The sequence below is a fragment of the Chenopodium album genome, chromosome 12 (assembly GCF_948465745.1).
Source record: "Chenopodium album chromosome 12, dcCheAlbu1.1, whole genome shotgun sequence".
Classification (NCBI taxonomy): Eukaryota; Viridiplantae; Streptophyta; class Magnoliopsida; order Caryophyllales; family Amaranthaceae; genus Chenopodium; species Chenopodium album.
The window spans coordinates 45,154,049-45,181,324 of record NC_137845.1 but is presented as its reverse complement, the minus strand read 5'-3'; the positions used below and the strand labels follow the sequence as shown (position 1 = coordinate 45,181,324).

Sequence of the window (27,276 nt, the reverse complement as noted above, 5' to 3'; positions counted from 1 at the left end):
GTGCACCTATAGTCTCAGCAGACAAAACATGTAACTCACACTTGTTATCTTTGAATAAATATTCATATGTAGTGAAATCAATTTTCGGAATCATTCTAGTTGAGGGACTCAAATACATGAGTACTATAGTACCATCAGGCATTCTTGCACGTCTTGCCATTTTTGATTTTTTTTCAAATAAATAATTTTAGGATTAGTGGATATATCTAAAAAAGGCAATTATGATGAGGAATGTATAGAATAGGAACCCATATATAAACCAAATTCTCAACAAGATGCTTGGAAACCACATACAAACAAAGTGGTATACATTTAGCCACATAATCCATATCATATTCTATGTCATTATTCCAAATTGGAGTGGTGGCCTTACATTAGCCATAATTTTTCATTGTCCATGCAGGTGACTATCTTATCAGAAGCTTCCAAACATGTAATCAAACCCTAAGGCAAACCCTAAGAAAAACCATATAAATAATACTTAGTGATACCGTAATCCAAATCAGTATGAATAACTATAGACACCCAAATGTGTCTCCCTAAAACCAAACCCAGTGATGAGTACTTTTCACATCATTTGATTATCAAACAAAGTAAAAGTGTGAAAAGCTTTCTGATGAGTTAGTTTTTAATAAAAATCTTTCTTTCTATTTTTGAAAACTTCTCTATTTTATGAAAATAGCAAGTCCAACTTATTTTGGTCCGTTATAAGGGTCCATTAATAGTGTAGTTGGGTCGAGCTCGTAAAGAGCTTTCCAACGATATATTATAAGCCCAATTCCGATATATAATGAGGATGTTATGGTCCAAATACTAATTTGGGTGTGAAATGGTTTTATGGCCCAATGATCCAGTGGAGGGCCCATTAATTATTATTCCTAAAATTATTAGGATTGATTATAGTCTACTAAGAATAGTCTAGAAGTGTTTTATTTTGAAAAAAATCTGATTTGAAATTGATAAAAACGGAGTTTTAATTGCTTGATTATATTAAGAAAAGGATTCCGTACAAGAAGCGCGTTTTATCTTTTAATTGTCGCCAAACGACAGAGCTTGTCGCCATGCATGATTCCTGTCGGATGGCGACAGGGACCAGTTTTATTTCAATTCAAATTCTGATTTGTTTCTATCAATTCCGGACTATTTTCTCATAAATAGGGTCGTATTTCCCCGTTTTTATTCACAACAATCGACAATCATCTAATTCTAATCTTTTCTCTCTAAAAGCTAGAAGCTTATTTTCTCCTTTTTCTAAACCTTCCGCTTTTACAAAATTCCACATTCACCTAGCCAAGTTCGAAGTTGCCTTCGCCCTAGACGTGAAAGGTTAATAGTTTTTGAGGGTTTGGTCCCAAATCTCTATTATTTGATTTAATATTTTCCTTGAAGTTACTAACGCGTGTATTTTGTTATTAAAAAGAGATACGAGGCATCCAAGTAAGTAATAGCTTCAATTATTCTTTTGATATAGAAATCATGCTTTAGTTATTTTAATTCCTAGTATCATGTTAGGATGTCTTTATGATTCCTAGTACCTTGTTAGGATGTCTTTGTGATTCCTAGTATCATGTTTAGGTTGCTTCCTATTCCTTTTTAATATCATGTTAGTATCATGTTAGGGATAAAGATTTGATCTTTATTGCTTAGTGACATGCTAGGATTTGTTACTAATCTTGTTAGTATCATGCCTAGGATCTTGCTATTATTATGCTTTCATGAGATTGAGAATATTATTATGATGATTATTTATTGCTGCTTGATATATATTATTGGTGTTGTTGCTTGATCATGCCTTTTATGCATGTTTTAAGGGAATTTGTACTTGTAATCACGCTTAATAAGATAATTAATAATCTTGTTTAGGCTAATATGATTATAATTCAAGTGATCGCCAATAATAGATTTGTTTGTGCATTAATATTCAACCAACATAAATTAAACAGGTTTAGGGTTAATATATTGATTGCATGTTAGTCAGAAAGTGCACATAAATATGAGAGGAATAAAGTAGAGGCCTATTTTTAGGGCAGGTTCAATCTCTTTTAGGTTGGATTTGTACCTTCATCCTCGAATATCCAGTCATGGTTCTAGACCACTATGGACTTAGCGATCTCATGGATCGTGAAAGGGGTGTAACCTTCACCCTGTGAACGGTTTACAAGTTCCTAAAACTTGTTGGCGACTCTTTTACTCTAAATTCCTTCCCTTTGGACGCCATCATGCTTAAGAGTATGATCACAGTGGGGCTCAAGTGTGGGATGCTTGAAATATTCTCTACAGTTTTTTGGCAAATCCACTGGGGAGGATTTCTATTTTATTTCCTAAAATTTATTTTGGCAATAATTTAGAATGAGTGGATGAGACTCTAAACGTTCTAATTGTTCATGTGCGTAATTTTGATTGACATTATTAACATATGCATAAAAAAGGTCCACATTGGAAAGACCATCTGTAATGCGTCAAAAACATAGGATTTTTACACGTAGGATAGTTAGGAAATATCTTTCACAACTAGCATCGAAAAAACGCTACGAAAAATCGGAAAATTCAAAGAACAGAAAGCTGCTGAGGCATGTAGGAACCGGAGCCAAGTAAACAGAGCCAGCGCCATGCGATGGCTCTTTCGCTGCGCGACAGTAATGTCGTTTGACGACAGAGCTATCTTATGGCGATAGGCCCTGTTGTCTCACGCCATGTTATTCCAATACCGAGTAAGAAATCTACCTTCTTTGTTTCGACCGATTCTAGTACTGTTCGCTCGATTCTAATTCCTAATTGAGTTTTTCTAACTTTTCTAAACCCATATGTGTTCTACATATGTCCATAACCCTCTGGGAATTCACACTCCATCTACCCAATCGAACGCTCACGGCAATGAAGGGTACATCCGAGTTTGTTGAATTCACCAAACCGTGGAAGCGAGTTTAACTCGCGGGGTCCTATCCACACATGCCAACCCTTCCAAAGGTAAGGCTTCCGCGTGGTGCATCTGGACTCACAACCATGGACCCTCTTTGACTAACCCATATTCTTGAACTTTAGAGAACTAGAGCCATGGTTAGGTTGCAAACTCATTGCATCAAAATGTGACTATTTGAGTACTTGTGCATTATTAGCTTGTGCATACTTACATGTGATTACACTAATCGTTTGTTTGACATGTGAATGAATTTAAAAAAAAACTAATTAATGACTAAAGGAATTTGCTTAATTAATTAATTAATATGAGTAATTAATATAAGTCTAAATAAATTGATTAAATCGGAATTAGTACGACTATAGGCCGTCCTTTTAGAGTAAAGCACTAGAAACAGACCCAGAAGACGGCTGCAGTAATGGCGCAGGAATTTGGACTGTGGCGCAACACACTAGTGTTCAGGCTATGCGATAACTCTGTCGCATTGCGCTGGGTCTTAGCGTGTGGCGACAGTCCTGTTGCTTCGGCGACAATCCAGTTTCTTGCTCGAGTCCTCACGCTGAGTCTAATTAATCTATTTTCAGAATATTTATTTAGTCCTTACTTGAGTCTAAGCACATAGTCCCATGGCCATGACACGAGTCTTGAACTTATCACTTACACTTACAAGTATTTACACACTTTGTACATACTCTTTTCACACCATGACCATGTCTTAGGTTCATGCATGAGTCGTTTTTCCGTTACTTGAGTTGGGGGCCTATTCTATTCCTACTTCTCCCATATTTCTCTATCAACATCATTTTTTCACTCATATCATTCTCCTTTTTCCTCCATGATCTCTTCTCATTTGTTGCATGTTGAATAGAGCTTAAGTTAAAAATAAAAATTTACCCCTAACTTCCCTTTCCACAGCACTTGGTCAAGGAAAGAAGGCCGGCTAATCAAGGACAACACTTTCATCCAACTACTACTTTTTGATAAACCGATTCGTCAAAAGAGAAAGGCTAAGAGGATAATGGCAACTCAAGAAGAAGTTAATGAACTTAAACAAGACTTGGCTAACGTAACTGAAATGGTGAAGACTATGGCTCTTCAAGTCAACAACCCTGCGAGACAGCAACAGATGCAACGAATGGAGGAAAGCTTGAACAAGCTCTCCAATGACTACAAGTTCCAGGGCATTAGCTCACTAGGGGTCTCGGTGGACAAGAAGCTTCTTCCGCAGAAGTTCGCCAATGACATCCCTAGGTTCAAACCTACTTACAATCCTAATATCCACTTAAGAGCTTTTGAAACCATAATGAACATTAAGGGGATTGATAGGAAAGTCTTTCACTCTTTGTTTTCTTTATCTCTTAAAACTGTTTGCCAACAATGGTTCTTTTCTCTTGATAAAGAGAAGATCTCTACTTGGGATGGAATAGTAAACGCTTTCATTGATAGATACAAGTGTAACATTCAAGTTGAAACCGACCATAGACAACTTGAATGCTAAAGCAAAAAGAAAACGAAGGGTTCACCTCTTTCTTCAACAAGTGGAGGGAAACTTCCGCTAATATGGCCGAAGTTCCTACTGAAAAGGAGTCTGTAAGGATGTTCATCAAGAACCTCCAAGAAAAGTATTCATAGAATTTGAAATATCAACACAATTTGAATACTTTCAAGGCCATCTATGACATAGGTATTGAAATCGAAGATGACCTTGCATAGCAAAATGCTACTAATAATAGAAACAACAGTGGCTGGAAAGGGAAAAAGAGCGACAATTCTTCTTCTTCCGAAAATACCCACTCTAGTAACAATGTTACTACCTTTGACCTCAATGAAGTCTTAGCCATGGATAATCAAGGACCTAAAAAGCAACTAAGGAAAGAGTTCACTTCTATTGGGATGAGCTATGATACTGCCTTTGATCGACTCCATGCCAAGGGACTCATTACTCCCATTCGACCTATTCAAGATCCCGCACCTGAAAAGAGGTTGCCTAGTTGGAACCCAAACGCACACTACAAGTACCATCAGGGTAGAGGTCATACTGCTGAGAGCTGTTGGAAGCTAAAAGAAGCCATCCAATATTTGATCAATAATAACAAGCTTCCCATACCTCCAGCTGGCAAGAAGACCGAGTGATGATAAAGTACAAGACACGAGGCGAGCTTCAACGACAAGATTTCGTGACCTCTTTTTCTATTTTCTTTTATTCTTTCTTTCCCCAATAAGTCTAGCATAGGTATCTTTTATTTTCCTTAGATTTTATTTTTCTTCTAATAGACTTTATTTTGTAGGATTTTTCCTTTTTCCTTTTAATAAAATGAGCATTTCTTTTTCTCGTATATGATTGTTGAAAAAAAAAAAATCCATGCCGAACTAAGCACAAGGTATACCCATGATTTGAGGCACCTCTTGTAACCATATCATATCACTTTTACCTTTCAAGTACATAATCCTTTCTTCACAAGCCACTTTGAGCCTCGTCTAACGATAGACCTTTTTTTTTAACCCACGTCTACCTAACCTTGGGATGGGACGGTGTGCAATTTATGCAATTTCAAAAGCTTGAGTAATTTCAAAAGATTAAAATAGGAAAAAGGCAATAACGATATAAAATTGTACAAAAGGGCAAGTGTTCCAATGTCATTGATATGAACACATATCAGATTGCGTCTCTTATCGAGTGCTCGGTACTGTGCATGAGAAACATGAATGCCAAGTGAGTGATAGACCGCGTGATCGAGATCGCCCACACTTATTGGAAAAGATTCAAATATGAAAAATGCAAATGCAAAAAAAAAAAAAAACAGAGTAAAAATAATGAAAAGAAAGAGATTTCAAGAGTAAGAAACCTCAAGCATAATAATATGAATATTTCAAAAGCAAGGTAGCACACCTTGGGGGCTTATCTAGGGTCTTGAGCCCTTATTCCCTTTTTCTCTAACCTTTAGCCTAACCACGTTACAACCCTTAAAAGACCTCTTTGAGGTATACACATACTTGTGTGAGGTTCGGCTAGAGCTACGTTCGGCCTGATTCCTAACGGATACGTAGGCAACCTCACATTGGGGTGTGGCCATAATAAAAATGCATTCATATTCACATTCACACACTTACACCATGATCATATCAAGGAATCTCTAATGCTCATCCCTATCCATTTAGAGCTAGACTTGGGGGCTTGATCCCTACATCATTAGCTTACCTAGCCTAAGAGTCACATCATTGGACTTTTCTCGAAATAATATTTTCCATACCGTTAGCCTTTGCAGCCTAACTTTAGTATCACTTTCACACACATCACAGATACATGACCAAATGATACTTCCCGTAAGAACCTTTTTTCATGAAATCTTAACTTAACGTGGAAGCATACCTCGAAGTATGAAATACTTAGCCTCCGCGCCTAAGTTACCTAAATACTTTCCTCTAGAATCAACAGTCGAAATAGTCTAGGGTGTTACACTCCCTAAGATACGACATCGACACATACATTTGTTTAAGGTCATTCGACATGCATCGTAACACATTATTCTTGTTTTTTCGCGTCTTTCTTTTTTTGGGAGAAAGTCGGTACTCCATAAAAATAACGGAAATTTTGTTTTTCTGCGTTTTCGAGTCGCATAATGCATCATGAGTCAACACTTTGCATACACGAGTCACACGAAGTAAGTCATCATTAAGTCAAGTTTACACCTTGAGTCATGTCAATTCATACGTGTCAGACGCTTTGAGTCGAGTCATGACAAGTCATATGTGTTAAAAACACATTAAGTCTTACAGAATGAGTCAAGCAACACTAAGCCTTAGGAGAACCCTAATTACATGAGCAAAGACCTATAGTCCAAAATGTATAATGCAAGTACACTAAGTCTTTGACGGACGGGAAACCTTTACAAAGTATTTGAAGCAAAAGGACGCAAACAACTTAACAAATCAACTAGAGTCGGCCTGATTGCAGATGGATTAATGATCGGCCTGATGATAATCATGTTGATTGATTGAGCGCATTTGGGTTTTGATCAAGCACCTCATTTGGAGTAGTAATTGGTCATGAACGCGAATTTCCCAAGATAAAAGATCTCAATGGAAATTAACTTGGATTCGGTAAGATCTTGAAGGATAAGATTTCCAGGCCGAGGAAGCTATCATTTCCAAAGAGCAAAAATCACATATATCGGAAAACTAGAGATGAAGAGCTTTAATTTGCAAAAGATTTGAGCGGATTTGGTTGAAAGGAAACGACCAAGTCAAAGATTCGAAGCGAAACACAAACCATAACAGCAGCAGCGAAATGAGGAAGGAGAAAGGGCTTTTATTCCAAAAACCCGACTCCAGCGTCAAACAACAAACATCACGCACAGCGTGATTCTTGTCGCATAATGACAGAGCTAAATTGCGGCGATAGAAAGTTCCTGAGCGCGCTGGATCAGTGAAAAGACGTATGGACGCCATACTCATTTATGCGGACCTCATTCAGCAATTTCAGGTTCCTTGGTACGCCAGTTAGCCCCTATAAGCAAATTGAAATGATTTAGTAGTCGGCTCGATTACAATCACCATAAGTGATCGACCTGACCACGATCGTCTCACTTAGCTTATAGCGCCAAAGTATTGGCTCATCACAAGCACCAAGATAATGGTTCACAAGAAAGCACAAGCGCCAAAGTACCGGCTCATTACAAAATGCGCCGAGGTAGTGGCACAGTAAGGAATCACGACGAAGTAACAACAAATAGCAAAGCGAAGTATTAGCACTGAGGATCAACAAGCAGTGATCTATGATAATTTTCTCAGGAAGATTATCGCATCAAAATTGAAGATAGCTACAAGCAGCGATCTTCGACGATGTCCCAAGGTAGAGAGGAGATTGACTACAGCGGCGAGTTACTGCCGTGGCGAGGTATTGTCACATCCCTGAAGATAGCTACAAACAGCGGTCTTCGACGATGTCCCAAGGTAGAGAGGAGATTGTCTACAGCGGCGAGGTACTGCCACATCCCAGAAGATAGCTACAAGCAGCGGTCTTCGATGATGTCTCAAGGTAGAGAGGAGATTGTCTATAGCGACGAGGCACTGCCGTGGCGAGGTACTGCCACAACCCTGAAGATGGCTACAAGCAGTCACCTTCGACGATGATCCCTAGGATGTGGAGAGTTGTCACAAACAATCGAGGATAGCTACAAGCAGCGATCTTCGACGATGACGTTCACGAGGCACTATGGAGGTCGTCACAACAAAAAAAAGCAGCAACAACAAAAACCGGTTACTTCAGAGGCGTGTGCTCGACAGTGCAAGATGCACGTTTATTAACTCTTTTATCTGTTTAACTAAAGCTAGTTTGCAGGTATCGGCGTTACAAGGATGATTTAGGATCGCAAAACGTTCTGAATCATTCTCCGTCCCTATTGCTACTTTGACTTTTATTTTTGAAACTTGCGTTTCTCTAAACTCAGTCAAAGTGGGGGCATCTGTAGACACCCAATTGTGTCTCCCAAAAACCGAACCCAGTGATGAGTACTTTTCACGTCATTTGATTATCGAACAAAGTGAAAGTGTGAAAGCCTTGTGATATGTTAGGTTTTAATAAAAATCTTTCTTTCAGTTTTTGAAAACTTCTCTATTTTATAAAAATAGCCAGTCTAATTTAGTTTGTTCCGTGATAAGGGTGCATTTATAGTGTAGTTGGGTTGGGCTCATAAAGTGCTTTCCAACGATATATTATAAGCCCAATTCCGATGAATAATGAGGAAGTTATGGTCCAAATACTAATTTGGGTGTGAAATGGTTTTATGGCCCAATGATCTAGTGGAGAGCCCATTATTTATTATTCCTAAAATTATTAGGATTGATTATAGTCTTCTATGAATAGTCTAGAAGGTTATTTTGAGTTCATGTAGCATTAGGATTGATAATTAATATCTTTGATAAATAATGAATTTGGTTTGAAATAAAACAAGTGTTTTATTTTGATAAAATCTGATTTGAAATTGATTAAAATGGAATTTTAATTGCTTAATTATATTAAGAAAAGGATTCCGTACAATAAGCGCATTTTATCTTTTAATTGTCGCAAAACGAAAAGCCTGTCGCCAAACGACAGAGCTTGTCGCCATGTGTGATTCCTGTCGCATGGCGACAGACTCTGTCGCTCGCGACATGGAACAGTTTTATTTCAATTCAAATTTTGATTTGTTTCTATCAATTCCAGACTATTTTCTTATAAATAGGGTCGTATTTCCCCCGTTTTTATTCACAATAAGCGACAATCATCTAATTCTATTTTTTTCTCTCTAAAAGCTAGAAGCTTATTTTCTCCTTTTTCTAAACCTTCCGCTTTTACAAAATTCGACATTCACAAGTTCTAGACACACCTAGCCAAGTTCGAAGTTGCCTTCGCCCTAGACGTGAAAGGTTAATAATTTTTGAGGGTTTGGTCCCAAATCTCTATTATTTGATTTAATTGTTTGATTTAATATTTTCCTTGAAGTTACTAACGCGTGTATTTTGTTATTAGAAAGAGATACGAGGCATCCAAGTAAGTAATTACTTCAATTACACTTTTGATATAGAAATCATGCTTTAGTTATTTTTATTCCTAGTATCATGTTAGGATGTCTTTATGATTCCTAGTACCATGTTAGGATGTCTTTGTGATTCCTAGTATCATGTTTAGGGTTCTTCCTATTCCTTTCTAATATCATGTTAGTATCATGTTAGGGATAAAGATTTGATCTTTATTGCTTAGTGACATGCTAGGATTTGTTACTAATCTTGTTAGTATCATGCTTAGGATCTTGCTATTATTATGCTTTCATGAGATTGAGAATATTATTATGATGATTATTTATTGTTGCTTGATGTATATTATTATTGTTGTTGCTTGATCACGCCTTTTATTCATGTTTAAAGGGAATTTGTACTTGTAATCACGCTTAATAAGATAATTAATAATCTTGTTTAGGCCTAATATGATTATAATTCAAGTGATCGCCAAAAATAGATTTGTTTGTGCATTAATATTCAACCAACAGAAATTAAACAGGTTTAGGGTTAATCTATTGCTTGCATGGTAGTCAGAAAGCGACCATGAATATGAGAAGAATAAACAGGTTTAGAGCTAATTATATCCTGATTTTTCCATAAGCATGCGTCTGCTGGATTGAACAGTTCAATCTTATGAAAATTACACAACTGAAAGTACAAACACTTTGGCAATTGTCACCTCCACTTAGGGTCGGCGGCCACAACCAAAATAAACTTAACACAAGAGCATTGATTAACATCACTATGAGGGTAAGACTTTTCTATTATCTCTGTTTTGAAGGCTTCCCTTTCAAATTACATCTTTTACGAAGGCTGAAAATTGAAACAAAATTAATTCTATTCTAATTGAACATTGATAAAAATTTATATTATGTAGGGGGATAAGAGCATTGTGGAAAAAGTTAAAGTGTAACATTTGATTTCTAGCAGTGGCGGAGCCAGAAAATTTTCTTTAGGAGGGACAAAAATCAAATACGAAGTACTCCCTCCGTCCCTTAATACAAAACCTCTTTCTAGCATTCATTACTCACATAATAAAGAGAAAGAAGCTTTTAATTTAGGGATGGAGGAAGTATATGTTTATTTCAACTCAACGCATTTTCTAATTCTCATTAGACCATACATGTAAGAATTTAAGCCTCCTCAAATATATGAAAAGTTAAAGTAATAGCCAATAAAAAAAATTAACAAATAAAAGTTTTTTTTTAAAAAAAAAGAATTAAAAAATTGTCAGCAACAAAGATTTTAACAATAAAGGTTTTTAAAAAAGGAATTGAAAAATGTCAGCAACAAGACTCGAACCACTGACTTTCATCACTAATGAATTGAACAATATAACATAAACCAACTGAGCTACACACCACATTACTCTTCTTAGTATGGAATTTAACTTTATATAAAATCAAGGGGGTGGCCATGATAGCCTCCTGGATTCCGCCCCTGATACCACACTTAGTTTAATGTTTCAAAACACAATATTGAGTAACTATTGTTTTAAGTAAAAAAAAAATAATGTTTAAAGACAAGAAATTGGGATTAATGCCGATTTTCTTCATTCAAGAAGCGCATTATTGTCCACTTGTTAGTCCCCTTACCTGACATCATCCTAAAGTAATTCAAAAATTAAGGGGATAAATTAATAAATTAATATTATTCTGTAAGAAAAGTTAATATAGATTAAATGGTTAACCATTTTTACAAAACAAAATAACTTTATGTACTACGTAGTTAATGATAAAGCAAGTCTATTTTATTTAAATCTATTATGTCATTTTTTTAAGACGGGTCCATTTTCCAATCGAATAATTAGGAATAAATATCTTGATGCCTAAAAATTTAAAACGAAAATACACTTTTTTTCGTTTTCCTTGAGATGATGATCCAACGTCTTCCTCATCCTCTAAAGCTCGTTTTCTCTTATGATCAACATCCTAGCGCAAGAAGAAAGTTGAAAGTAGAAGAACCAAAAAAGACATATTAAAAAAATTATTGTCAATAATTGTAATTTTGTTTTTTCCATTTGTACTTTAAAAAAATAATAAAAATATAAAGAAAATGAACAAAACCAATTCGCTTGCATGCTTATCATCGTCTTCCTCGTTGGTATATGTTGGTTGTATGTTAAGTTCCTAAAATTCATTTTATGATGAACAAAAAAAAAAGTTCAGATATGACACCACAATATTTATAAAAAGATGAACTTCAGTATGGTAGATAATTCTCGATAAGAAACACTTACACTTTCATCCACGGCGATTTCGTCTTCATCGGAAAACTCTTTGTTTACCACCATGATCAAAGAAGAGAGAGGTTTGAAGGTTTTGAAAGTGGAGTGGATGGAGTGTGGGGGTGGTGGTTTTTGATTTTTATATGTTGTTGTTTATGAATCCGGTAATGGAGTTTATAAGAGTACAATGACGGTTATTTTTTTTAATTTGACAATGTTCTATAATTGGGGATAAGTGGGTAGTTCTTTTAAAAAAAAGTTTGGATGAAATAACTTCTATAATTGATTAGTGGGTAGTTTCTTTGATGATGAAAGCCATCTTGTATTTTTTATAGCATGTACTGGTATTATACGTTACTACAAATACATTTGCAAAAAAATCAGTTTTTTACTCAATAAAATATGCAAATAAGATAAATAATCATTACATTATACATAATTATAAAAAAGATGGACCCTAGTTTTAAACTTGACTCTATTAATCTAAAAATATAAGTGCACTTTCAGTCTTATAAAGTCATTTACACAATGCTTAAAGTAAGTAACCTAAATCGGTTTCCACGCACGAGATTAAACTAACTAAGTAAGTATTATTTATGCAAATTATAAATGTAATGTCCTCAACTTAATAGATGTATAACTGATTTAAAAGTATATTTCTGAATAAGTTTTTTAGACTAAACTAAAAAAATTTATATCTCACGTATCAAACCTTCCTACAAATTAGGATGCATAAGATGTAATAACTTTTGTTGGGGTAAATAATAAGGTACAGTTCTATGTTAGGGATATAAGAGCTAACAAGTATTTCTTATGAAGATCTAGTCACGTACGATTAGTAACAAGGTGTATAAGCAGTAATAGATTTTATGAGATAGGCGATGGCTAGAGAGGTTGCCACATGGATGGCCATTAAGTTGAAATGATTCAACTAGTGCATTTTAGGATTATTTTATTAACTTAGAATTGAATAATTTAACTCAATACGATGTAATACATTATAATAAGCTAACTCAATAATACGATCTAATACATCATAATAAGCCAAATAATGGGCAACTATTATAATATGTGGCTTAAATAGTTGAATTGATATTAGGTTATAACACCTACAAATTAGGATGCATAATATGTAATAACTTTTGTTGGGGTAAATAATAAGGTACAGTAATAAGCTAAGGATATACAAGATAATAAGTACGTGTCATTAAGATCTATTCACGTACGATTAGTAACAAGGTGTATAAACTGTAATAGATTTTATAAAGTATGCGATGGCCTGATAAGTTGCCACATATGGATGGCCATTAGGTTGAAATGATTCAACTAGCGCATTTAAGAATTATCTTATTATGTTAGAATTGAATGATTTAAAATGCAAGGAGTGTCATACCGCCACGTGTCACTTTTTTGTTTTTTTTCTTATTCTGCCACGTCAACAAATTACGACATAAGTGATCACATTGCACATGTACATGTTAAATATGTGTACAATGTTATATGATAAACTATTATTACATTAGTTGTTACAATTAATAATTATATTAACTTTCATCACCAAAATTAAGTTTGTAACTAATTGTACTTGGTTTGGACTCAATTAGAACTATAAATAATTACAGTAATTACAATGTTTTTAAATTGCTTTAGCGCATTTAATTTGTTACCTACATGTGTTAAATGTGATTTGATCTTTTGAAAGTTTTACTATCAAAATTAAATATTTTTCAAATGCGAAAAGTTATTATACACATAATAAAAAGATTTAAGTGATATCCACAATCTTCCATTCCAAAAAATATAAAAAAAAGAAGGAGAAATAAAACACGAGGTATCGCCCGGGTCATCAACTAGTTTAGTACTAATATAACTGTTCGTTGTGGAATAAAAAGAATGAATATATAAAAGTAACAAGAAAGTTAAATTAATAGTGAATCAATGGCTAATTAATAAGTTTCTACTAGAATAATGTTATTAAAATCTGGAACTTCAATGGGAGTAACGGTTTCAATAACAAATATGTTTAAAGGTTTTTACTGTTAATTGACTTTTGAAAATATTGTTTTATTTTTTTTTATCAAATGAGAATACTTATATTCTCAATAATATTGGGTAACATTTTATTTTATTGGAATAATCATTTGATAAAACCAAAAAAATGTCAACAATAGTACGGAGTATTTAGTAATATTTTGTTTATATTCTAATTAATCAAAACGAATTGCATATTTTTTACCCATTATACTTCTGTGACGTCATGTTACTATGTCATACATTGCTAGTGTACAAATTAGATTGAGTGATGCCGTCAAAAATAAAAAAATATTAGATTGAGTGAATCTAGAAGGTTTTTAGATTAATATACTAAAAATACCACTTTACAATAATAGTACGGAGTACATAAACAACTATCTTTTGTCTCATTTATTTCCATGTAGTATCACCATCACCCAATTGAACCCTTACCGTGTATATCCCAAAAAAAAAAAAGCAAAACACCACACTGTAGGCATCGTTGGAAGTGCACCTACGTTAAGCATGTGTGAATATGCTTGGCACTCATAGGAAGTGGGAATTGACATAATACAATTAGGGACAAGGAAAGTAGGGAGCCGCCAACAAGTTTTTTTAGGAACTTATAAACCGTTCACGGATCATTTAAGGCAACCACGATAAAGGGACAACGAAAGGCAACAACGATTGACCCGTGAAGGTTACACCCCATTAATATAATCCATGAGATTACTAACTCCATATGGTTTGGAACCACGAAAGGAGGATCGGGATGATGGTACGAAGTGAGTCATGGAGTCACATTCGCCCGTATTGGCCACTACTCGATTCTTATAGTGAAAAGTGATTCCTGCGATCTCAAAGGCATACAAACAAATACTCAATTTGCCCCAAATTATTATTGGTTGAATATTAATGCACACATGATTCTAAATATCGTGATCACTTGATTAAACAACATGATTAAGGGAACCTAAACCGGTCGTCCAAATTATCTTATTAGCGTGATTTTCAATTACATATTCCCTTTAACATGCAATATGGTGATCATAATAACAATAGGATAAACATTAATATTGGAAGCAATTTTAACAATAATCCAATAACTAATACATGACAAACATAATAACAATCGTTCGAAAAATAATAGAAATAAAAGGAACATAATTCCTTACTTTGATTTTGTTTGCTTGGAACTATAAAATAATAAACACGTTAGTAACTTTAAGGAAATTAATAAAAAAAATAGTTGAAATTAAATTAAATATAGTTGATTTGGGGCCAAACCCTCAAATAGTTCTACCTTTCACGCCTTGGTTTAAGAGCAGCACCTCTTGTAACGGACTCCTTGGAGTGCTTAAAGGAAGTATCGTGGAAGAATAAGGTAGGCTAAGCTAGTGTTTAGGCTAGAGCGTAGAAGAGAGAATAGAGAATTCTTTGTTGCCGCAAACTGAAGAAATGAGGCTCGTATTTATAGAGGAAATGAGTAGAGGGAACACACGGAACCCTAAAAAGATAAAACCCTAATTTTGGGGTACCATGACACGGCATATCTGCCGCGACACGGAAGTTGTTGATGTGACACGGTATAGATTACCGTGACGCGGGACACTATTTTGCCCTAAATATATTTAAATGGATAAAGCGCGTGAAATAATGTACGCAGATTGCACATAGACAAATCTCATGTCACGGTGGGTATAGCGTGACACGGCAATGTCCACCGTGGCGCGGCACGTGGCGCCGTGACACGGTGTACAGTTTTTCCATATTTGCGTTTAAGTTCACTTTTAACCTAATTACGCTCGGTATTTTTAAGTGTCGTTTCATATTTCGGGCCATTTAGGTTTATTAATCATTAATAGGGATTAATTAATAAATAATACGAAATGAATTAAAAAGGGTTCGGGCAAAAAATACAAATCGGACTACGCTTTGTCTAAACATCAGGACTAATCCGTTGATAATTTTGTGAGCTTAGTTTGATTGAACATAGACTTTAAGAACTCCTGGGATTAAATACTCAACCCGACCAATAATGGTGGTGAAAGGTTGTTTATCATCGGGATTGGTTTTGGGGAGACATTTTTAGGTGTCTACACACACAAGTATCTTTTAATCTTCTTCTTCTCTCTCCTCTACACCCATATCCTCTTTAAACTCTCCTCTCAAAATTCCTTCATTTACTACATTGTCCATTTTTCCCGGCACCGAACAAACTACGGTAGTCGACCTCCAATTGCGGCCTTCCACAAAGGCGCTCAATAATTTGCCCTCTTAGATCGTACGGCAAAATCTCTATTTCAGGTATACAATTACAACCTACGACTAATAAAGGCAATTATTTGACGAAAGTAGACCCAGATCCACATTATTTTGTGTTGTTTTGTCCTAAAAATTAAACTTGAATTTTATGAAATAGTTGTTTATGTTGCTGAATATATGTTATTTTTTTTTATCACAATTTTTTCAATTTATTGTATTTTAATTTAATTATTTGGATGTAGTTGAACTTAAATCTGTACCTGTTAACTGGCTGATTATCGGATTTTTCCTTTTTTTAAAAAAAAGTTTTTTTGCTTCGATTTAATTTAAAGTATCTCGTTTAATTAATGCATGTTGTTTGCAATTTTAATTATAAATTTTACATATGCTTTGGTTATTAGTTGATTAGGCTCTGCATCATTTTAGTTTTTGAGGAATATAGTCTTATAAGTAAGGACCTTGTATCTGTATAATTCGTTACCCATTAGGCCATTACCATAAAGCACATAAGTACCTGGCCATGAATAAACAAGACAATCCCAAGATCTTTGAGTATGAATGTTTGAGCTTTCACTTAAAAGGAAAATGGTAATATTTGTGCTGGATTTATAAATTAAAGTGTCTAAGTTAAGTCTGACAAATGTTTCTTTTTGGAGTGGTGAAGTTTTTTTTTTTTTTTTTGAAGTGAAAAATAAGATAACATTTTTTTAGTTTATTAATATTTTTTTTTGGGATGCAGTTTAGATCATTATAATATATATCTTGGATATTTAGGTTTAAGTATTAGCCATTCCAAAAACTATTGTCTAAGTTGCTAATTTTAGTCACTAATTTTTGTATACCTAGATTAATTAAGAAGAATATTTTTTACACCATGTGATGGAACATTATCAGGTCATATAGTTTAGAGTTGTGCATGAAAACCGATGTAAGAGATGATTAAGTTTACTCAATACATGCATGGACCAAGTTAGAGAAAATTTAGAGCGTACCATGTTTTAAGATTTCACTACAAAAAAAATGAGAATAGGCAACACACAAAATTGCAACAATTTTACAAATGTTGCCTTTTACTATAAAAGGCAACAAAACATGTTTGTTACCTTGATCCTAAACAATGTATACTATACTACAATGCTACGGTTTAAAAAGTGTTGCTTTAGACAATGTAAGACAACAATATGTAAAATGTAGCCCTTTTTTTTAAATAAGGCAACATTTATTTCAAATGTTGTCCATAAATACAACAAATATTGTTTCCTATGCAACAATTTTAAAATCGTTGTTTCAAAATAAAAAAGACAATGATTGTTTCATGTGTTTCCATTGCCTTATGTAATTGATTGGAGTCTTATGGGAAAAGTGTAAATACTATCAGGTATGATGAGTCAAGTTTATTGAGAGTATTTGACTTCAGAATTTCACACAGTAACTTGAATGAACATAGCAGTGAAGTAGAATCATTCCAGACTACAAAGATGTTTGTAGCTTTCAGAAATGAAATAACACTTTGACCAACAAAAAATAGAACTTGTAGTATTATACAAAACTGCAACATATGAGTAATTTTTTATCTCATTCACTAGCATACTGACTAAAATGACAGTATTTAGTACATCAAATACTCAAGAGCATGTCTATCTTTTTTTTTTTTAAAGAAAAGATCACAAAGAAGACTAATTCTAGTATTCTACATTGCTAGCACAACAGCTTGAAACTTTCAGTTTTTCTTCATAGCACCCTTCTTTTGAGACTTCTTATAACTATTTCCACTTTCCTGTCAAGAACAAAATCAAGCATTGGTCATCTTCCCTAAAGTGCAAATAGAAATGACCGACAATGTTGTGGTGTTTCATGCACTTTCACTGAATTCTAGCAGGAGATAATGAAGGGAGAATTTTCATGGTACTAAGATATATGACCGCAAAGCTTAAAATGTTTAGTAACATGAGCAGAGTGACATATCAGAACAATTTGGTTATAGATACCTTTCTATAATGTCTGTAGGCAATTTGACATGTCAGTTCTTGTTTTTTAGTGATATACACCTGAAAAAGATTGACACAACATAATCAAGAGCTGATTGCAGTGACATTGATAATGTTCATGTTGATCCAATTGCTATTAATAGACACAATTATACAACACATACAAGCTAATAACACAAATGAAAATTAAAAAAAAAAAACATCACCACCGGGAAATAGCCAAATAGTACTTACAATTGTTTAATTTGTCTATGAGAATACTAGTACTTACAATTGTTTAATTTTAGTTACCAACATGAGTTCACCCAAAGTAAAATTTTCTCAACTAATTCTTATTCAAAAGTCCAATTTAACAAATACTTTTGCAATCAAACAAAACCAAAATTGCTTAAGCTAGAATGCTTGATTAAGCATGACATAAATTTTACAAAGTAGCCGAAAGAATTCAGCATATTTTTACCCGAGTTGCTGCTGCGTGAAGCTTGTGACTGCCTGTGGCTAGCGACTGTCGGCTGCCAGCGGCTAGCTGCAGCTGGCGAGTTCCTGCTGGTGGCGGCTAGCTGCATCATGTGGCTGGCGGCCAGATGCTGCCTACTGGTGGCTCCTACCTGCTAGCTGCTGCCTGTGCACACCATAATCTTAATTATCTAATTTCTCACAAAATAATCTCATGTTTCAATACAATTAAGTTAGGACATACTAAGAATCAAAACAGTAATTCTGAAATTAGGAAAATCCATAACCTGATTCTTATAAAAGATATAAAACATTCATGTATTATCAAAAAAATACAATTTTAACTCATATTAAATTAGTTTCAAAAGCCAACAATTGAATATGCTACTACAATATACTTCGTATATAAATACTTGTGCTAAATGCTGATTAATGAATGCTTACTGAATTGTTGTTTAATGCAGGCTTACTGAATTGCTAATTAATGCAGGCCACAAAACAAGTAAATAAATTAGTCATTGAATTGCTGCTTGAATTTGTTATGTGACTTAATTAAGGAAATACTTGTGCTGAATGCTGATTAATGCAGGCTTACCAGTATAATTGCATAGACGGGCACACAGTTCAACAGCATGTTTGCCATATCGGTGTCTTTAGTTGAGACCTGAAGCAACATAGTGAGTTATATGTCTAAAAAGGGAGTGAAGAGCATGCATATCTAGTTTAAAGGTTAAGTAATGAAGAATTACTGTAATTTAAATTCATCTAAACTGTAAGCAAATCCCAACTTTCGAGTTAAAAAAATACAAAATAAAGAAAACAGTATGATTTTAAACCTGTAAGATTCTGAACTCTGAATTATTGTAATTTTAGTTCATCTAAATAGGTAGCAGCATGGCATAAGTAGGCACTTCTTACCTTCAGCTACTTATGAGTTTCTTGAGAATCCTCCTAAGCATAAGTTTAGATGATACAAGTTCTATGGCGAGTCATTATGAATGCAATGAGATCGCAGAGAATCTGCCAGAAAACTTTCAAGCGGTCTAGTAATTCAAGCTACTCAATCGTCTGGTCAGCATTGTGAGGATAAGAAAGCAAGATCAATTTCAGACCATAAGGTTTGAAAAATGTTGCTAGACCTTCAAAATGTGACTTATGGAGCTTCTTTATAACGTGTATCAGCAAGCACACAGCAAGCACATTGCAGCTCGGGGGTAGACAGGCTCAAGGTAGTTACTCAAGCAATATTTCCTACTTGAGGTGTATCATCTCTACAGATCCAAAGCATCAAACTGCCTTAGAACTGTAAATTGCAAAATTTTATGAGCCCATCAGGCAAGAATAGCTCAGCTAATTTGCAGGATGCTCATAGCGGCTCTTATTCCTAAATTACGTACAATGTTGAGCATGGAGAGGATAGATGAAAGTGCAAAGAGCTGTCTGACAATATTCAGTGAAAAAAATTCAAAGTCAAGCTCCTCCATGCAAGAAATCGTCAATTGAGGAGGCATTGAGCTCAGTACAGAACATCTAACAACAGTTGCTGTAGCAGCCTAGTAAGAGGCAAGATTGCAATCACGTCAAGGAATTATCTTGAATCAAGAGCCATTTTTAGTCAAGAAATTGAATTTAAAAGAGCAAAAGGTCATTTTAAAAAAAATAATAAGATATCTCGAGAAAGAGCAACAAGTCAATTTTCGTAGCGGCAAACATGTTGGTAGTAACTTGGAAGCATACTAAGGAGAATCTGAACGGTAGAATCACCCAATTAGGACACGCCTAAATTTAATAATAGCAAGTTTCATTATTATAAATTATAACCAACACTAGAGCTTGAATACAAAGGAATCACCGAATAGCCAACCAGGCAGCCAGCCAGCCTAACAGCAGAAACATTTGGTAGAAAAGAAAATTTAAAAAGCAAAGGTCAAAAGAAACGGCAAACAAACCTTGACTTCAGATTTCTTCACAGTTTTGATCATGTATCGATCATCCTGGGTAAGATAGAAAAAACTACCACTCTTCCCAGGTGAAGAGAGTTCTCGGAGAGCATCATTCCCACAAATTGCCAGCATATAATCCGCCGGATCTATTTGAAACAGCTCCCTCAAATGTCTAAATCAACCAAAGAAATATATAATTTTATCAGCATTCATTCAAACTTTCTTAGTACTATAATACGTCTACAAATGATTTCATCGCTCGATCCGATTCATTGATTCACTGACCTGAACACCATAGGACAATAATCCTTCCATTGAAACTCGGTTGATTTATGCGTTGGAGTTAGTTTTGTGCCTTCTGGTGGAAACTTTGTCCAGAACTTCTCCTTTGGATCAAAATAACTTCTTTTCAGATTCCTTAATATTGAAGCATGCTTCCCAACTGAATGTCTACAATAATCATAATATTAAACAATCCATCATTAAAAAAACAACAGTAGCAAAACCATTCTTCCATTCACCATGGTATTGATTTCCATTCCTCCAAACGTACCTTCCAGTACCATCCTGTAAATTCCAACAAAGAAAAAAGAATTTCAGCGAGTTTGTAATACTCAGAGTACAACAAAGTGGGAAAGAGACAGAATTTTCAGTTGAAAAATTCATAATTTTTGCCTGAGAAATCAAACTCTTCAGCAAAAAAGTCAGAAACTGTCAGCGGAAAAATTCAAGGTTTTCAGTAGAAAATTCAACACTTCTGCAAAATAGAAAGATTTTCAAGAACAAAAAACAATATCCTTGCAAAGATTCAGCAGAGAAAATCAGCATTTCCAACAAAGAAAAAAGAATTTCAGCGAGTTTGTAAGCTGTCCAGAAGAATTTCATCACCTGTTTCAAGCGCATGTCATAAGACAGCAGTTATAAAAACTCCTGCTATCTAGCATATAAGGGATATATACCCAAAAATTTCAAAATCAGACATGGATGTTGTAAAAATATCAATTAACTCACAAAATCCCCAAGATCTTTTAATATTTGTGTCTATTTGAGATATATACCATATATCTACTGAGAATAATAATACTTACAAAGTTGCAATTATCTAATTTTAGTTACCAACATGATTTCACTCAAAGTAAATTTTGTCAAACTTATTCTTATTCTAAAGTCCAAATTAACAAATACTTTGCAATAATAAAAACCCAAGAATTGTTTCAAAAAGAAAAACAAACCGAGAATTCAGTATATTTTTACCTAAGTTGTTGTTCCTGACTACAGTCTGCGACTGCACGCCCGCTGGTGACTTCCTGCTTGTGGCTGCTAGCTGCATCTAGTGGCTGGCAGCTTGCTGCTTCCTTCTAGTGGCCAATAGCTGCAGGCTTCTAGATGCAGGCTGCTAGCTTCTAACGGCTCTGACTGCCTGCTGGTAGGGCTAGCAGCTGCCTAGAAAGATTGATAAGCATTATTAGAAAGATTCACCAGATAGGCAGATATTTAATACAGAGTATTAAATTTTCTTAGCCTATTCAAAAATTAGCAGGAGGGAAAGAAGGGAAAAACAAACCGAGAGACAGTGGATTTGGTACAGGACAACAATACATCTAGACAAACCTTTCTTTATGCTAATAAATCAACAATAGGGATTAAGAGAATCATCTTGAAAGCGATATCAAGAGCATCATCAAGGGATCAAAATTGACATTATGCATAAAAAACGTTAAGAACTGAGTTTTTCACAAGTAGAAATCACATTCACATTGAGCTCAGTACAGAACATCTAACAACAGTTGTTGTAGCAGCCTAGTAACAGGCAAGATTGCAATCACGCCAAGGAATTATCTTGAATCAAAAGCCACTTTTAGTCAAGAAATTGAATTTAAAAGAGCAAAAGGTTATTTGAAAAAGGATAATAACATATCTCGAGAAAGAGCAACAAGTCAATTTATCAACAAGTCCACAACGAAGCAAGTAAGACTTCAAGTGGAAGAAATCAGAACAAGAATCTTAAAGCTCCTCAAGGTTTCCTGAAGAATTAGAAACACTTACAAGCCTTCGTTTATCAAAGGAGAAATACTTAGAGTACAACAAAGTGGGAAAGAGACAGAATTTTCAGTTGAAAAATTCGAAAACTCATCATACCTCATCATACCTCATTGTTGCACAATCATTTCTCAATATTCAACCATATCCCTATGACAATATGATATCTTCAACTATTACTAATCAAGCATCAACAGATTAACAAGTAATCCCCAAAAAAAAAGACACGTTTGATCATTAAAACAAAAACATTTTTGCAGTCAAACCAACAAAAACTGTTTAAGCTAAAATCCATAACCTTTTATTACTTCATAGTACACTAAAAAAAAAAAAGAATACTAGAAAGGACCAATCATATTTCCTAAGCTTCATCTTCACTTGCTTGCATGAAATCCCATAGAGTATCGTCCTCGATTTCATCATCCGAATCATCAATTTCCGGCTCTGCTTGCATATTTAACATGTATTCTGGAACGTCAACAGTAGTGGCAGGCAAGTCCTCTCTCAACCAACTAACATCATAGTCATCATCAATAGTTGCCCCTGGGTGAGCACCATCGCTAGTAGATTCATTCCAATAAGAAACTCCAACATCACCATCTGATTCTTCACTCATATCAAAGAAGTCTCCGGGGATAGTTTCCATAACATAATACAAATGCTTTTGCTTGGAATCTTGCACATAAAAAACTTGGTTTGCTTGATTAGCCATCACAAAAGGGTCATCAGTATAGCAAAACCTTTTAAAATTTGCACATGTTAGCCCAAACTCATCTTGCTCCACTTGGAACCATTTACAGCGAAACAATACCACTTTAAAATGTCCAAAATAATCTAACTCAATAATATCCTCCACCACGCCATAATATTTGACGTCCCCTACAATAGGATTTTGATCCCTAGAACTTGCAAAACTCGACATTGAAGATGTTACACTAACTCCACTACATTGAGTTTTCCTTTTTGACTCATGTGCAGTTGTATGAAATTTATTACCATTTATTAGGTACCCTTTAAAACTTCTCACAGTATAGTCAGGCCCTTGGGATAAAGCCTTGATTTCTTTGGAAACATTTTCTTCCCGTACACGGTCCTTGAACCATGCTCCAATATCATGACTATGTTCTTGTCCTCTCGCCCACCTACTCCGCTTACTCCGTGTACCTTGACTTCTTTGACGATTCACTAAATCTTGATGTTCACTACATATATATCACAAAGCAACTTAATTGTATAAGTCAATTATAAATAATAAAGATTATATATAGTTAATATGAAATTATACCAATTTAAAATTACTTACTGACCTTATGTAATCACTGATTTCATCACAATTAAAGAGTACATAGCGATGAGCTTTCATCAAAGTGTCTTCATCTAAAGAAACCTTTTTGCCTTTACTTTTCTTTTTTACCCCTAAAGGTCGTCCAACATTTGGAAAAAGGCTTTCATCTTCATTGGATGCAGTATCATCATCATTTCTAGGAGCTCGATTCAACTTTGAACTAAAATCATCGTGAAGATACCGAGAACAAAACACAAGGCATTCTTCTGCCAAGTAGGCCTCTGCAATGGAGCCTTCGGGTCGACTTCTATTTTTCACATATGACTTCAATTTACCCAAATAACGCTCTTTTGGATACATCCAACGGCCTTGAACAGGGCCCCCAAGACTTACCTCATCAACAAGATGAAGTGGAAGGTGGACCATTATGTCAAAGAAACTTGGGGGGAATATCTTCTCAAGTAGGCAAAGTATCTCTATGATTTCGGATTCAAGATCGTCAAGATCTTTAGGCTTTAGAACTTTTCTACATAGACCCCTAAAAAAGGATCCTAGCCTAATCAAAGTCGATGCTACTTGTTTAGGCAAGGTATTCTTTACAGCAACTTGGAGCAAATAATGAAGCATAAAGTGGGCATCATGGCTCTTGTAACCAGTGACCTTCCGCTCATTGGATTGGACACATCTGGAGATGTTTGATGCACAACCATCGGGAAACTTAGCACCTTTTATCACACTGCAGAACAAGTCTTTTTCATTAGAAGATAACGAAAAACAAGCTTTGGAGTATAAACGCTTCCCTCTATTATTAGTTCTCTTTGGATGGAGTTCATTTCTTATACCCATATCTTGTAAATCAAAGCGGGCTGCCACATGGTCCTTAGTCTTTCCTGGAATATCAAGCAAAGTACCAAGCACACTGTCACAAATATTTTTCTCAATGTGCATTACATCAAGATTATGACGCAAGGTATTTGTTTCCCAATAAGGAAGCTCAAAGAAAATTGATTTCTTCTTCCAAGGAAAATTCTTCTTGCCCTTCTTTTGAGTTTTCCCAAACTTATTTTCAAACCCTTCTAAATCTTCCAATACATCAGAACCCGACAATCTAGTAGGAGGAGGCCTTGTCTCTACATTACCATCAAAAGCTCTTTTATTACGACGCCATGGATGATTTTCTTTCAAAGAGCTACGATGCCCCATGTAACACATTTTCTTACTATACTTCAGGTATTTGGACCAAGTCTTATGATTACAATTTGGGCAAGCAAATTTTCCTTTTGTGCTCCATCCCGACAACATTGCATAAGCAGGGAAGTCACTAATTGTCCATAACAAGGCTGCCCTTAAAGAAAATGTTTCATCTTTCACAACATCATAAGTGTCGACTCCAACTTCCCATAACTCCTTCAATTCCTCGATTAATGGTTGCAAGTACACATCTATATCATAACCTGGAGAAGATGGACCAGGTATAATCAAAGACATGATATTATACTCAGACTTATTATACAACCAAGGAGGCAAATTATAAATGGATAAAACAACTGGCCAAATACTATATGACACACTCATAGTTCTGAAAGGGTTGAAACCATCAGTCGTAAGACCAAGCCTCACATTTCGAAAATCACTTGCAAATTGAGGATGTGTAATATCGAAATCTTTCCAAGCTTGTCCATCAGCAGGGTGCCTTAATTTGTCATCTTTCTTACGATCAGTTTCATGCCATGTCATGAGTTCAGCCGTCTTAGAGCACATGAACAACCTTTGTAGACGAGGTTTCAGAGGAAAGTAACGCAAAACTTTTGCAGGAACTCCTTCGTCGGGTAGTGCACCTTCCTCTTTTTGTTTCTCATTTAGTTTCCACCTAGAAGCTTTACAAACATGGCAAGACTTGTCATTTGCACGCTCTTTCCAGTACAACATACAATCATTGGGACACGCATCAATTCGTTTGTAATCAAGTCCAAGGTTCTTCACCATTTTTTTAGCATGATGAAAAGAAGTAGGGAGCTTTGCAAATGGAAAGGCAGCACACTGAAGCTTCATCAACTCATCGAAAGAAGAATTGCTCCACCCATTAAGGCATTTAAGGAGATATAGTCGCACTGTGTATGAAAGCACTGAAAAATCCTTAAAACCCGGATATAATTCCTCTTTTGCATCTTCTAACAGTTTATAAAACTTTTTAGCACTCTCATCAGGACCCTTGTGAACCCCTTCTGCTTCGGAGATTGAACCTCCCATAACATCTCTGAATAAATCATTAATCATTTCACCCATATTGTCTAATGTGTTTTGATTATCACGTTGATGCCCGCCTCCGCTAAAAGAAGACCCTGCTGTCAATCCTTCGCCATGAAAATTCCACACTTTATACCTCTTGTTAAATCTATGAGCAATTAAGTGATTATATACCACTTCTCTAGGGAACCAGTATCTATTAACACACTTCGTACATGGGCATAAAATTTCTGGTTCATCATCTTCCTCAACGTCCATGGTTGAATTTAGAAATGCAAAATCAAGAAAATTCTCAACTCCTTTGATATACTCTTCGGAAATTTGGGGTGCATCAATCCAATCTTTATTGGATTTTTCCATAACTTAATACTCTGTAAGGACTGTAACACTATAAGTTATAAGGACAGTCAACAACAAGGGTAATAAAGTAAGAGACAACTAATAAATCCTTGGTCAGTCTAAAACAAAATAACAAAACAATAATTATGTGATTAAAATGCATATTTGGAAGCTTTATCAACAAATTCTGGAAATAGCTACCCCATACTAAATGTCCCTACTATTGCAAAGCTATTTTGATACCTTAAATAAAAGCCACATTATTTTACAAAATGTAATTTTATAAAAGCAACATATCATCTTATATTGAGGACAAAAGGTTAGATCAGCAAAGTTCACTCACATCGAAACTTAGATGATAAACAGTCAAAGAAAAAGTAGTATATTTTATTCCAAATTAATTAAAGATTACAATACCATAATTGAGTCATATCCTAGAGAGGTGCTAGAGAGGGGAGTAGAGAAATTGCAAGATTTCATAACTAGCACAGACACACACAAAAGAACAATTATGGCTACTTATGCTAGTTGAAAAGGAATACAACACGATTATGATTGTAACATAAGCATGGAAATCAATTAAACCCATGGGTACCAAATAAAAAATGTAAAAGCTCACAGTCAAACTTGGATGTAAGAAAAGAACTTTAGCCAAAGTGAACAATAACAAAAACCAGAAGATCCAATACATCGTATTCTAATGACAACACAGGATCATCTACTTATGTTACCCCCGCAATACATCGTATACTGTTAACTATGATATAGTGTCATTCTCTAGATTGCTTATGTTAGTAATAAAAAATTTAGACTGGAAAAAGGGAATAGCAGAGCACCATAGGAGGAAGTAGGCAATAGCTAAAGCCAAATCAAGAACGACTATTGTCTACTAATCTTGAAAAGGTCCATGAGTGTACAATATATAACTTGGCATACCATATTAATTAACCAATGCATTTTATATGATTGTGACAATAAAAACGAGCTGAGTTCAGACTACTAAGCTATGATACAAA

The 27,276-nt window shown here is 34.9% G+C and overlaps 1 protein-coding gene across 1 annotated transcript; it reads right to left on the bottom strand.

Moving 5' to 3' along the window:
* Window positions 1-23,870: 23,870 nt before the first annotated feature.
* On the bottom strand, window positions 23,871-26,281 carry LOC145571220 (uncharacterized). The gene is made up of 2 exons (XM_081630290.1): window positions 24,068-26,281; window positions 23,871-23,894 (listed from the first exon to the last, which is right to left on the bottom strand). Exons 1-2 carry the CDS (start codon window positions 26,279-26,281, stop codon window positions 23,871-23,873), a joined length of 2,238 nt encoding a protein of 745 aa, XP_081486416.1.
* Window positions 26,282-27,276: the final 995 nt, after the last annotated feature.